The following is a 14,104-nucleotide window of genomic DNA, read 5'->3' as shown; positions in this document are numbered from 1 at the left end:
AAAAAAAAAAAAAAAAAAAAATCTACAATTATATATACCAAGTTGTAACCCGTGTTCATTTCTCTTTTTGTGACAATCTTGTTTTTTTCTTATTGGATAACCACCCCAACTCTTACAGTAATTAATTTTTATAATATTATTACTCCATCAAAGTTCACTTTGTGTATTCTTATTGTAGACTTCTTATTTTGCAACTTTTATTTCACCTAATTTCAAGAGTAAATTTGTCATTTCGCAGTATAAGGGCAAAATCATACTTTTGCCCTCTTCTAATACTTCATTGACAATAGATCTAAAAATTCTAACGATCAAAACTTATATCAAATGCTTTGACCATCAGATTAAAAATTACAATCGAATTAATATTTAATGGTCAATTGCACGGTCAAATCTAGACCCTTGACCCCGGGAGACCTAGTCTTGAGGAAAGTAGTAGGAATGGCCAAGAACCTTGCATGGGGCAAGCTGGGTCCCAATTGAGAAGGGCCATATAAAATCACTTCCATAGCAGGCATTAGGGTCTATCACTTGGAGGACTTGGATGAAAATGTAATCCCCTGACCATGGAATGTAAACAATTTACGATGTTATTACTATTAATAAATTCTGCTGCCGTTCATATCTTGCTTCATCATGTCTTGTTGTGAATACGTTAAACAGAACCTAGGACTTGTTTGGTTCCTCGAATCACAAGCATAGGGTAAATTAACATCGCAAAATTCTACTAAGTGTTAAACAGAACCTAGGACTTGCCTGGCTCCTCGGGTCACAAGCTTAGGGTAAATTAACATTGTGAAATCTCTTCTAAGAGATAGATGGGACCTAGGCCTTCCTAGTCCTCCTGGGTTATGAGCCTAGGCCCTTCCTCGGGTTTATGAGATAATGCCACCAGTTTTGTCTAAGTCTGAGTCCTATCCCAAGTAAGTAATAATTGATAAATTTTGTAAGTTCCATAAGTTAGCCAACTACTTATGCAGTCATAAATTGCCACGGCTTGATTATTAGAAAGGTAAGAAGATAACGAAAGCATAAGATGACAGCCGCATAGTGAATAACGAATATATACAAGTAAAAAAAGAAGGAAGAGAAAAAATATGTAAATTTTCCTTCATTTAAAATGTAAGGATTGTAATACAAGAAAGAAGAAGAAAGGGGCACCATATATACAACGGCCCACTACAAAAAATTCCCTAAGAAACTAAAACTATGCTTTGGGCTCCTCCTCCTTGGCGCCTTTCTTCTCCTGCGCCCTTCTTCTCCTTCTTCCTCTTCAATGGCACCCCCTCGGGCACCCCTTCCTCGGCTTCTACATCCACAATGGCGTCTGAAGGTGGGAGTTCTTCTGTCGTCTCTTAGCCTTTGGACGAGGTGGGAAAGGGAACTAGGTCTTTTTGCTTTGTAGAAGAAGGAAGAGCAAGGCTGGGATCCGTTAGAGGTTGAGGGAGAGTGGGTGCCAGGCACAGGGTTAGGGGGTAGTACACCCTATCAGGAGCACGAAGCTCCAAATTGGAATCAACCCCAGCGGCATTCATGGCCTCGTCCCAGACTTCTCGGCTGAAAGCACGAGTAACATCATGAAGTTGGGCAATAAGATTCTCAGTTGTCTTAGTCATGCCCGCATCATAAGTTACCTGCTTGGCCTGAGCCTTCTTAGCCTTCTTGGCCTCTAGCTGCTTGTTCGCCTGCTTTAGCTCCACCACCATAAGAGATGTTTTACTCTCAGCCTTCCTTTGGGCCTTTAGGGCCTCGGCAACTTGCTTCTCGTAGCCCTTCAAAGTAGACTCAGCGTTTCGCTGAGCCTTCTCCACCTCGGACAACTGGGCAAGGGTTTCCTTCAACTTTTTCTCTGCCTCAACTCGGGCTTTTTCCACAACCTCCTGGCCCTTCTCAGCTTTCCTTACCACGTCCAAAGAATGGTCTACCCATTCCTCGGCCATGAAGGCGGTTTGGACGGCCTACNAATCTTAAAAATTTGCACAAAATCCAAGTCCAATTCGGATTAGGATTCCAACCTACACATCAGTTAGTATTTTCGACATAACTTTCGGCTCAGATGTCCAATGAAGATGATTCAAGTTGTACTGGAAAGTTAACTTAAAGGGCTACAACTTTGTGTTTACCAAAAGTCCAAGTTCTGACGTTAAATGGGCCAAAATAGTCGGTTAAGTGAAGCCTAAAATTTTGAATTTTTTCTCCAAACGGGAATTCAACTTGTAATTGGATTCCTTTACCTATTTAAAGGCACTTTAGGGCGAAATTCAAAGGGAGGTGGAGGCTAATGCTAGGGCTGAGAGCTGAATGTATAGAGAATGCGGCTACCTCTTTGGTTTTCTTCCATGACAGTTAGTTTTAATTTTTTTCTAGTTTAATGTTTAGTATTTTATTCTTTTGTTTTATTTCAATTACCATGAGTAGCTAAATTTATAATTAGGGTTGAGGATGAAACCTTGTTAAGGATTATTAATAATATTTATGTGATTTGATTTTTCCCACAATAGTTGTTCTTTAATGATTTAAATTGTTATTGCTTCATATCAATTGACTAAGATGAGATTCTAGATATAAGTTCAATCATGTTTTTCTCGTGATTTATGATTTGTCTTAATTAATTGAATGCTTGGTTTATTAATTCTTGATTATAAAATTGGATATCGTTTGTGATTTGTCTGTCAATGGATACAAGTTATGATTTGATTTTTAGAATTGGGTATATCTTGTGATTTGTTTGGCTACCGATACAATTGATGATTTGGTTTTATACGTAAGAAGCGAAGAAGAACATGCTTTTGATTTTTAAAATAAGGATTTTAATGAGAATATTTTCCATGATAGCAAGATTGATTTTTAGATTATCATGTAGTGGTTGGGAAAAATTAATGATCATAAATATATGCTGATATGACTTACAAAGCGGATTCCAAAACCTTAATTCATTTCTCTTGATTATTTACATCTTTTTATTGCTTTATATCTTTTACTTAGTTTAACTATTTTCTTAATTTTATTATTTGCTTAGTTTTTTTTTTAATCTCAGAAAAACCAACTTTTATTAAACTAGATTAGGATTAATTTGATTAAGGTTTAATTAATTTTCTTACGTTCATTTAAGTCCCTGTAGGTTCAACCTCGTTTTTATCAAACTATACTTCGGTACGATTCGTACACTTGTGAGTACTTTAAAATATCACAACAAAAACAAAGTGAGTATCATACAAATCTTGATTAAACTAACTTGACAGATGAATAAGTTAGGTGAAGTACCTTGGTGAGGTCTTGCTTCAAAGACAGGAAAGCTTCTCTTTTTCTGAAGGATCTTAGTTCCTCCATATCCTCTAGCAAACACAATGCCCTCTCCAAGCATTCTGCCACCAAGCCTAAGCTGCCTTTTGTAGGGTCTCTCAGGTTGGCTTCATCAAGCACAGGAGCACCTGAGCTTAGGGTGAAGACAGGCCTCCAGATAGAGGCCTTCTTAGGTTGGTCCTCGCCAACCTCCTTAGAGGTCCCGGTGTGCCCGAGCCTCTTCTTCTGTTGCCCTTTTCCAGCACGGGCTTCCTTGGCTAAGGGCTCAGCAATCTCCCCCCTCCTCGGCCACTTCTGCACCCTTACCTCCTTGACTGTGTTTCCTTTTCTTATTTGCAGCCTCAGCTGGGGATGTGTACGTTGCGGAAGGTGTCTGAGGACGAGGCAGTACCATCACAGCCAGGGAAGAGCCCCCGGCGTGGGCTGTCAGTAGAGCAAAGAGGTCTGGAGTCTTCTCCTTGAAACCCATGTCCGCTGGTGCCTGGGCTTATGAAGTGCTGGGGTTGTCTGGACAATAAAAAATGTCAAAGTCTCTATCCGTCACCTCCTGAACCAGCTCGGACATAGACTCCTCGGCCTCGGCGTCTGATGGGATAGGAGGTTCTTGTGAATAGAGGAGTCTTGTAGCTAGGGGGCGGGGAGCTGAGCACCTGGGTCCCCTCGGGAGGTGGTTTTATAAGCAGGAAGCCAGGCACAGCGACGTCTATTAAAGCCAAGCGGGAATCCCTGGCTTTAATAACGTTCTTCAGACTCTGAAACCGCTTGGCGGATGGCATGTAGCCTAGAATAACATGGGCCGCCCTCAACTGCCTGTCCTTATGCAAGAATATTTCAGACTTAAGGATCCTGTTCAGGTCTTTGAAATTCACTAAATGTATGGCAGGAGCTGTATAGTACTCGTCTGCTTGATAAAACCATAAGGGTTGTTAGTAAAACAAAAAAGAAAAGGGAAAAAAACTGTAACACTAGTTAAGCTAAGTGAAATCCTAAGTGTGACCTCGGTCCTCAGGAGTGATACCTGGTTCCCCCTCTTGGGTGGGATAGTGTATCCCATCGTGCCATCCTACCGAGACAAGGAGGAAATCCTCGTCCATGCCTTTGCTCGAGTCCGGCAAGCAGGAGATTAACCTAATTGTGGGGACCCTACATTTCATGTAGTACTTGGTTTTCTCCCCCTTCTAGCATTGGTATACCCAATTTACATCGTGCCAGGTAAGATCCGTCTTCATCCTACGGTTCAGTATGTCTACGCACCTGAGGATTCTAAAGATGTTGGGTGAACATTGGGTCAAGGTTAACCTATAGCTCATGTGATAATCTTGGGTTACCCTTCCCATAGGGAGTTCCATCCCGCCTTCAATAAAGGCGATCATAGGAATGACCATGGACTCAGAGGGTCTATCTAGGACCAACCACTCACCCTCCTCTCAGTGCCGAATTTCCACATCATTGGGGATCCTATATTATGCCCTAAAGGTTGCCCTGGCCTCGGCAGTGTCCACTAATTTAGCATACTTACCCATGACCTTCTGAGAGATAAAGTATGAAACTTGTGAAAAATAGGGTACAAAGGAAAGCAACACACCTACTAATGAACGCAAAGAGGGCTCCTCGGGAGTTTTTGTTATTCACTTAAATCGCCAGAATGCTTAAAATGAGCCTCAGTCAGCTCTAGTTTCTCCTTTTATAGGAGGGTAAAAGGCAAGCGGCAAAATTCCTGCCCATCCGTGTGAAGAAATGAGAACCGCATGATCCTGATCAAACCGTTGAACGTGGGGAGACAAGCAACCGCCTGACACCATAAATGCAAGATCGTGGATTCCGAAGCGTCCGGAGCATGCAGAGGACAGGTGAAAGGACATTGATACGTGAGAACACATGTGGCACGTGTGTGTCTTATTTAGAATGCTAAAACTTTACTCTTGTCGCTAAACAAATAGTGAAAGTTTTAAAAGGCTATTGTGGGTACTGAAGACCGAGGATGGAGTTGAAGGGTCGTAATATTGGCCTGAGGACCAAGGAGGAAGTTGAGGGGTCGTAGTGATAACGTGAAGGTGCTGTAAGTCACGGGCCCAAGGGAAGAAGCCACCCGAGGAGGGGGAGTTAAGATCTAAGAGAGTGGAAGACAGTGGGCAATAGGGAAGCTTTAGGCCTAGAGTAGCCTGTTGCATCCGCATTAATTGGGCCAACAACTTTATCGACTGCATTAATGAGGAGGTAACCTGAGCAGTATAGGTCACAGTTAAGCAGGTTTCTGCCACCATTTCTCCATATGTGAAACGTAATAAGTGTCGAAAAAAGAGGAGGATTAGGTAGAAATGAATGATGAGGATGTGATGGAAGAGAGCTATATAATGAAAGGGAAGAGCATCGAAATAAAGGGGAGAGAGAGAGAGAGAGAGAGAAAAAGGGATGGGGGGAAATGTATTAGAGAAGAAAAGAGAATAGTGTTAGTTTCCATATGAACCCTGCTCCCTCGGGAACCTTTGTGTAAAGCCTAATGCTTATTCATTCTTGAATATAAATCTGATTCTTAAACATTAGTGTCCTCAGGCAGAGCTCATTGTTGTTGTTCTTTCCCATCTCTTACAAATTTCATTGATTTGGGCCAAGTTTGAGGGGTACATCCCACTATTCTAAGTGGGCTTAGGCCTCTACCCTCTTTTCTTTTTTTTGGTCCTTACAGTATCCACTAACATTATTTGATTCTCATAAGGCTAAATTTTAGGACCCAAAGTCGAAATAAACAAGATCAAAAGGTATAGGAAATCAACTCGATCAAGAGGGAAGCCTAGTTTAAGAAAACAATTCACATCTAATTCCACTTAGACTCTGACGAATCTTTTTCAAAATTTCACTTAAAAATATGATTGATGAAAAGATGAGAAAAAAATCACTTGGGATGGTTTGGCAAAGAGCAATTAATGCAACAGTGGAGAAGAGTGAGTAAATATAAGTCAAAAGATCTAAAAAATTTAGAAGACCACCAAAAATAACACTAATAGAAATAGTAAAAAATGACATTCTAATTAAGGAGATGATAAAGAGTATGATTTTGAATGTTATAGAATAATATAAAATGATACAAGTAATTGATTTGACCTCATTTAGTTTCTTGAAGATCCATAACAGATTCCTAAGTTTTGACCTTCATATTTACATTCAACTACAGAGATAGTAATATTAGTGTAAAGGGTGGCTACCAAAGATTGGCTTGTGTACATGTACAGGGGCACGGGCAATTAGGTGATCATGGATTTCACTATTTAGATATTGTCGATTATTCTGAACAGACAATACGGATTGGCCTGAAATGCCAGTAAACAGATGTTAAATAGAGATCTTCCAGGAGCTTCATTATTCAACTCTTAACAAAAGTAAAGGGCACATTTGCTGTGGGACATTAGACTTTAAGCACTAATGGCTTGCATGTCTCTTCCCTCAATAAAACCAAAGATAATAAACGAGTTCTATCATACAGAAACAACAACCTCGAGCTGCTTAATACAGCACAGAGAAACGATATTAAGCAACTGATTTCAAATTTTTACACAACTGATCTATGATTACCAATTGAAGGTCAATCTAAATCAGAAAATTTCAGTGCAAATGCACTCTGACAGCACTTTCCCAATCTGGCATTTTCTAATTTCAAATATCTTGCAATTGAAACCAACAATGGGCATTGATTACTCAATTACTGTGTCTGCTACGATCTTGGGTTGTCCTAAGTTGCACCAACTTCTAAAGGCAACACCCCGGGAAACAAGGTAAATTATAAATGCAATATATGCAGCTGTAAATGCACACACAACTGTGCCAAACAACGCACTATTCACTTCAGAGGAGAAGAAGTCCAGCAACAGATACCCGTTAATCAATATCACCAGTGCTGCCACCAGCCATGAAGTTGTCTACAATAAACGATAAAAAAAAAAAAAAAAAAAAAAAATTAAAAAAGGTTGAACTCTTGAACCATTATTAAAAAATTTTGATCATTGTGCAAAGAAAAAAAAATACTGTGAGCAGCATGCAAAGCAAGTCATGAGAAAATAACGAGTGGATATATCATATAAGTGATCTTGATCTATAATTTATAAGGAACTTAAAACTGATAGCATCAAATCAGATGGCAAAATAAAAATCAGGCAAATTTACAAAAGAAACAAGAGCTGATCTTGTACAACCTACAAGAAACAAAGTGAATTAAGAAGCAAAAGGTGTGAGTTTCTAGGCGGAAGAAGTTCAAGCAACCCATTTTACGTATAATTTATAACTTCAATTTCAAGTTGGCTATAACAGACAAGTGAGTGAAATTCCATAATTCTTGTCTATCCTTATCCCTCAGGGGAAGGTATAAAAATCAGAGAAGCTGACTAATAGCTTTCAATTCCAACTTCAAGGAGAAGGTGGGTATTAGGGAATATATGATAGGTCATTAAGTTAAAGGGGGCACTGTGCCCACTTTTCAAGTTGATAGCACTAGCACTTCCTGTCAAACTGATTTTACCATCCCCACTTAAAAAGCAAAATACTTCCAACAAATAATGGACCAAACCACAAACTTTCATTTCACTAGATTATTGGAGAAAGTAGAAAAACACAATCCAGCAAAGTTACTAATACAAACATAATCAATGCACTGCCTATGCATGCTACAGACTGCAACACCAAGACAATCATCCATACAAGCACGTATGTGACACATCAAGTTGCTTAGTAATGTAAACAGGAAGTTGAAAGACGATAAACTGAGCAACTTGATAAGGGGCATTTGCAATATCAACCCTAAACTATAAATTTTTGTAATCAATGTACTTTGTTGAGTTAATTTACAATCCATCCCACCATCCAAAACTAGGGTCAAAGAAGTAGGCTGGTTGAGTGGTAAGGTGCCATAATATGGCAAAATCAACAGATCAGTTCATATTTATTTGCGATGTCCACTCCAATTGGCCCACTAGTTTGTTAATTTTGAGAGCATGTTTGGATGGTGGGGTGAACAATGCAAATTTTTTTTCAAATTGGGATGTTCATTGCAAAAAATTGTAGTTTAGACATTGTACATGAGTAACGAGACTACATAGTTTAGGGTGGATAGCTACAATTAACCACCAATAATTTTTATATGAACAATAATTTACAGTTGAACTAGGTCTGTTTCATGTGCCTTAATAGAAACATTAATCCCTTTAATCTTCTAATCATAAATAAAACTCAAGACAACTTTTCAACAAGCATGCAATATCAGAGAAGAGTGCTAGTCACATCCATGACAATATCCTATGACATTAACCTTTCGCTTTCTGAACAATAAAGCCATACCAAGACTGGAGAACTTTGTACTAAATTGTTATCTGTCAGAAGCAGCGTACAAGATATAAAGATTACGGGAGTTCTAAAAGATCTCTTGAAAGTAATTACTCAAGGATTAGCCAAACAATGATTTATTTATTTTAAAAAAATTATCTAATCAGGCATCAAACATTTCCTTCCCAAAAAATAAAATGGCATGATTTTTATGGTGAACATGCAGAATAAAAAGGATTAACAACATACCTTAAGAACTGGGCCAATTCTAAAAGTGCCCATGATCTGTTCCTTTGACACCAAACAAAGCAGGGGAATAAGTGCAAAGGGAATCTGGATTGATTGAAGCACATTAAGCCATTCATTTAGAACATCTAGCATGTCCTCAGAGCTATCAAAGACAAGAGCAACTATCATAGTTGGGATGATTGCAAAGCTTCGCGTGATCAATGCCCTCAGCCATTTTTTCAACCTCAAGTTTAGGAAACCTCCCATGATAAACTGCCCTGCATAAGTACCTGTAATAGTGCTACTTTGGCCGGCTGCTAATAACCCAATACCCCAGATATATAAAATCGGGATAACTCCACCCCCATACTTTTCTTGAAGATACTGCCCTGCATTTAGAAGGCCAATGCTATTGGCTACTTCTGTACCATAAAACCCTTTGGCAAACACAGTTGTAACGAACAGATTTATAATGAATGACAGAACAAGGGCTATAGTACACTCAATGGAGTAGTACTTGAGAGCTTCTTGAACTCGGCCTTTCTTCCTATGGTCAATCTCCCTAGATTGTACAAGAGCTGAGTGCAAGAATACATTATGAGGCATAATTATGCAACCCACAACACCAACAGCCTGCCTTATTGTTTTGGAACTCAATTTTGGAATCAAAATACCTACAAAGATGAATCGATTTGACTGTGCATTAGTGCAAGGGAGCATAATAAATAAATAAATAATCTTATAAATATAGGACAAATTACAACAACTAAGCCTCGGTCTCAAATTTTTGGGGTCAATTATGGATCCTTAACAAGATTAGTTAGAGATAACCACATGTATTCTTTTCCTCCATTCTATTCTATTAAAAATCATAGACTTTGTTACTTCCTTAATTGATATGCCTATTAACTATTTCTACTAATGCTATATTTGGTCATTATCTACCTTTTTCTGTTCCTCAACTTGAATCATTTCACTCTTTCTTACCGGTGCTAGAAAAAAGATTCTAACCAAATGGAAAGCATTTTATTACCAAGAAGAAGTTCTGTGCCACTTGGCTTTGTTTCGCCAAACATCCAAGCAAATGCGACTGCCATTGTCCCAATGAGAACAGCAAAGACTGCTTCCAATTTCCTCACACCATAGTTCTCGAGAAATAGAAAGATAAAACTGTGAAAAGGCAAAAAGAAACATTATTGTTAAACCATGAACAATGTATTTTTGTCAAAAAAAAAAAAGAAAAAGAAAAAGAAATATGCTTCATTCAGCGGCTCATAAAATGCAAAGAAAGAAAAGTCATTCCAAACTAACTTTTTCTTTTGCATATAACTAAAGAATTCTCTTTTTCACTTGACACTCAACAGAACCTAATAAAGTTATCCAGCATGATAGAGATAGTCTTTATATATATTACACCAGTCAGATTTTTGGCAACCAACCAGATTTTAATATTTTAATTACGTAAAAAAAATTAGAAATACCGGATTTGAATGACGCCACGCTATAATAATCATATATTTTGAGAATAGACTAGATCAAATGAATTCTATTTCTAACCGACACAAACGCAAAGAAATTTTTGACATGAAAAAGCACTCAACTTCAATTTTTTTTTTTTTTTTCCCAAATAAGTAACTTCAAAATTCAAATAAAATTGTTTTTGCAAGCAGAAGAAATAAATCTCCATAGCTAAATAGTAAACCGTCTACAAAGTCATAAACTTTAGCTATCAGAAAAAGAAATGAAAGATCATAATCCACAAATAGCAAAATCAAAGCCCAAAAGTAGTCTAATTTGTGTAAAAACCAAAAGCAACAAAACCCCATTATTAAAAGAAAAGTAATTACCAATCCAAAGCGGTAATGATGACCCAGACCAGAGAGGCAAAACCCATTACTCAAAATCTTAATAGCAATTGCACTCCCAATAACTTCCTGAATATCAGCCCCAATCAGAGCCAACTCAGCCATAACCCAAAGCAACAACCTCGCCCAACTCGGATACTCATCTCTACACAGCTCAGCCAAGTGGCGCCCAGTGGCCACACCAAGCCGAGCCGCGAGCAACTGAACCAGCAATCCCATGGCGGTGGCCCACAAAAGCAGCCAAAGCAACGAGTACCCAGCAATCGCACCAGCCTGGAGATCCCCCTCCAGATTCCCAGGGTCCAAAAAAGCTATGCTCATCAAGAACCCAGGACCCGTGAACAGCCAAAGCTTCTTCACGAAAACGGCGGAGCCCGACCCGAGTCGAGCCCGACCCTTCTGATTCACCATCGACCCCAATAATCAGGACTTTCTCGTCGGACTCGTAGGCTGTCTCTTCTAGCTCCTCGTCAGACTCCCCTGTTAACAGTGGTTGTTGCTGTTGCTCGGTCTCCTGTGGCGGCATGGTGATTAGGTTCACGTGGCGTCACGCAGAGATAAGAGCGTGTGTCTCTGTTTCTGAGAGTTGAAAATGTTTTTTTGGGTGACAGTGTTTTATGTTTTTGGGAGTGGTGGTTGATTGTGCTTTGCTTGCTTCTGGTTTTATCGTCCCAAAACTTTATCGTTACGGAAAGACTAAAGAGAGAAACTCTCTCACTCGTATGGATAACTGCCGGTCCCTCCGTTTTTACTTTTTCTGGGCTTTATTAGTTTTCTCTCTTTTGGGGATTGAGATAAATAGATTTTTACTAATTTACATTACACTTTAGACCATGGCACGTGGAGGAGAGTGAGGAGGATTGATTGGGCTGTTTCAACTACGTGCAAGGGCGTTCTTGTCATTTAACTATACCCTTTGCTTGTGTTACAGGACAATCTTTGTACAATGATGGAAACCGACCAGGAAGTTAACTGGGGTACACCGAATGAGGCAGTCTTTGTCTACATTAGGTAATCGGGGCCGAATCTTTGTCAATGAAGTTTAAATTACATCTTTCCTTTCATTCTTTTGTTTTTTTTTTTTTTTTTTTTGAGAATCTCATTCTTTTGTATTTTAACTTTATTTTTCCGAAGGAAAAACGCTAAAATTATTCTCACTTTCCCTTACTATAATACAAAAAATATTCTCAATTTTGTTAAGATGACTTACCAATTAGATGTCAAATAACTATCATAAATGTTATATTAGAGTGATTACTAGACAAAGATTTGGCTTACCTCCACTATTTTTTTAATTGATGTAATTAGTTTTTCTATAAACTAAAATGATGTGGTAGTAAGTTTCAATATATATATATTGTTGAGAAAAAGGACCATGCGTATTATTATGTAGGTTAGTTAAATCAACCTACAATACATGAATTATATTTGGTGGTACATATTCCATCTAGATTGATAATGAAGAGGAAATGATTGCTCTTCTCGTGAGAGAATGAGCCACCTTACTACAATACCTATTGTGGGGCCAGAAAATCGGGTAACTTTGGCCCACTCCAAGCCAGGCCCAAGGGCCTGCGCCGAGGATGCATGAAGGGTCTGAGGATGGAAGCGTGAGGACCGACCCCTGAGGAGCATGTCCAGGGATGGCCCCGTCCTCGGACATCCGAGACCTCGGAAGAACACGAGCACCGCCCCACCAAAGAGGGAACTCCTTGAATATCCGAGGAGGAGGGGGTCCAGTGCCACGCGTCAGCGATGAGAGCACGGCGAAGGAGCAAGTCTTAGGCGAGTTGTCACATCTGCATTGAATGCGCTCACCTAACCCCTCTGGCCGCATTAATGGGGTGTAACCCCTTGACAGGGTAAGATTGATCATTGTGAGCCCCTCGAGTACGGATAAGGCCTTTGATGGGACGGACAGTCAGAGGGGAGGCCAATAGACGATCAACAAAAGGAAGGAGAGGATGGAAGAGAAGGAGATAGAATGACTCGGAGGTCATGTCAGTTTCAGGGGGGAACCTCCTCGGACAAAGGCCGAAGAGCTGCCCTTATTTGTAAGTTGGGCTCACTCCCCTTCAATGGAAAAAGGTGGCTTGTGCTCCGTTGTTAGTCTGTGAGGGCCTAACCCTTCGACCCACTCTCTAAAAATGTATTATTGGGGAACTTTCCTAAACCGAGTCCCTACACCTACAAACGTGTTTTAAATTGAAAAATGAAAAAAGCGAGGCAAGGAAGTGGATATCAAATACAATATGTCCGTACTGAGCCAAGGATATATTACCACTCTTCAAGACCTTAATTAAAATTTCAGAGTCACCTTCAACGTTATCGAGACCCAACTCTAGTGCAAGTTCAATGGCCCATCTAGCTGACAATGTTTCCACCTTTTATAATGGTGAGGGGCAGAGGTATCAATTGTGATAGAGAGGACACGACAAGTCCCTCGTTGTTGCGTATCACTACTCTTAGACCAGCACTGCCTTCATCAATAAATGTGGCTTCGTCAAAATTCACTTTGTAGCATGAAAACGTAGGTGGTGTCCAAGAAACTACTGGTCTTTGGTTCGGGTGCATTGGTGTACTCATGTGAGCTATGACACGCTCTAGCTATCTTGCCTTTGCTAGCTGCAGCAACTAACCAAGGCGCACATATGGTTTTCCCAATCAGAGGTTATTCCAATGGTTCCAAATAACCCAAATCACTGAGGTGAACAAGTCAAGTTCCCTGTTTCTAGCAAAAATAAATCCTATCATGTCAATGAAGTTTACGCTTTTCCCGAGGGTTCCATGGTTCTATTGTAGTATCGAATTCCAGAGGATATCCAATTATAGGCAGTGATACAATGCATGAGTGACATACTCCTAATGAAGCTGATAGATTTCATACAAGTCATCAATGATCACCTTATGCTTAACCAAGTTCATCTTCGTCGGTAAGGAATTTTGACAAGCACATTGTTGAGGGTCATTTTTGTAAAACACAAATAGAAGGAAGGAAGCTCAACTTAGCAACGCAGACAACAAATAGAAGTGGCAAGCATAGAAATAAACCATTAAGCTCAAGCGGCAGGAATAATGGGTCATAGGTTCATAAAATAAATAAATGGGCCTTGAGGAAGCAAGTGGGCTGGAAAGACCCGAAAAGAGAGAATAACAAACCCATGGGCAGTGTATGATGTGAAAAAATAAGAATGGACCACGGTAGGCTCAAAGTAATGTAAGCAAAGAGAGTAGGGGATTGTTGGTAGGACCACAAACTCCAAGGATGAGTATAGAGTAATTGGGCCGGAGAAGCCCAATGAAGTAAGTAAAAGCCCATGGGAACACAAAGTTAGGAAAATGGCTGAGGAAGCCCAAAATAAGTAAATGGGCTGAGGATGCCTAAGGGGACACAGGAGCCC

General features: G+C 39.7%; 1 protein-coding gene across 1 annotated transcript; it reads right to left on the bottom strand.

The window, feature by feature from the left end:
* Positions 1-6,630: 6,630 nt before the first annotated feature.
* Positions 6,631-11,480, bottom strand: LOC112033213 (metal transporter Nramp3.2). The gene is given in 8 exon segments (XM_024065985.2): positions 6,631-7,214; positions 8,860-9,512; positions 9,872-10,008; positions 10,686-10,707; positions 10,710-10,727; positions 10,730-11,062; positions 11,065-11,100; positions 11,103-11,480. Coding segments are annotated over 8 exon segments (1,551 nt in total). The 5' UTR covers positions 11,230-11,480; the 3' UTR covers positions 6,631-6,989.
* Between the last annotated feature and the right edge of the window lie 2,624 nt (positions 11,481-14,104).

The sequence above is a fragment of the Quercus suber genome, unplaced genomic scaffold, assembly GCF_002906115.3.
Source record: "Quercus suber isolate HL8 unplaced genomic scaffold, Cork oak 2.0 scaffold_72, whole genome shotgun sequence".
NCBI classification, from domain to species: domain Eukaryota; kingdom Viridiplantae; phylum Streptophyta; class Magnoliopsida; order Fagales; family Fagaceae; genus Quercus; species Quercus suber.
Note: the sequence above shows the minus strand (reverse complement) of the source record. Positions and strands in the feature narration are given on the sequence as shown.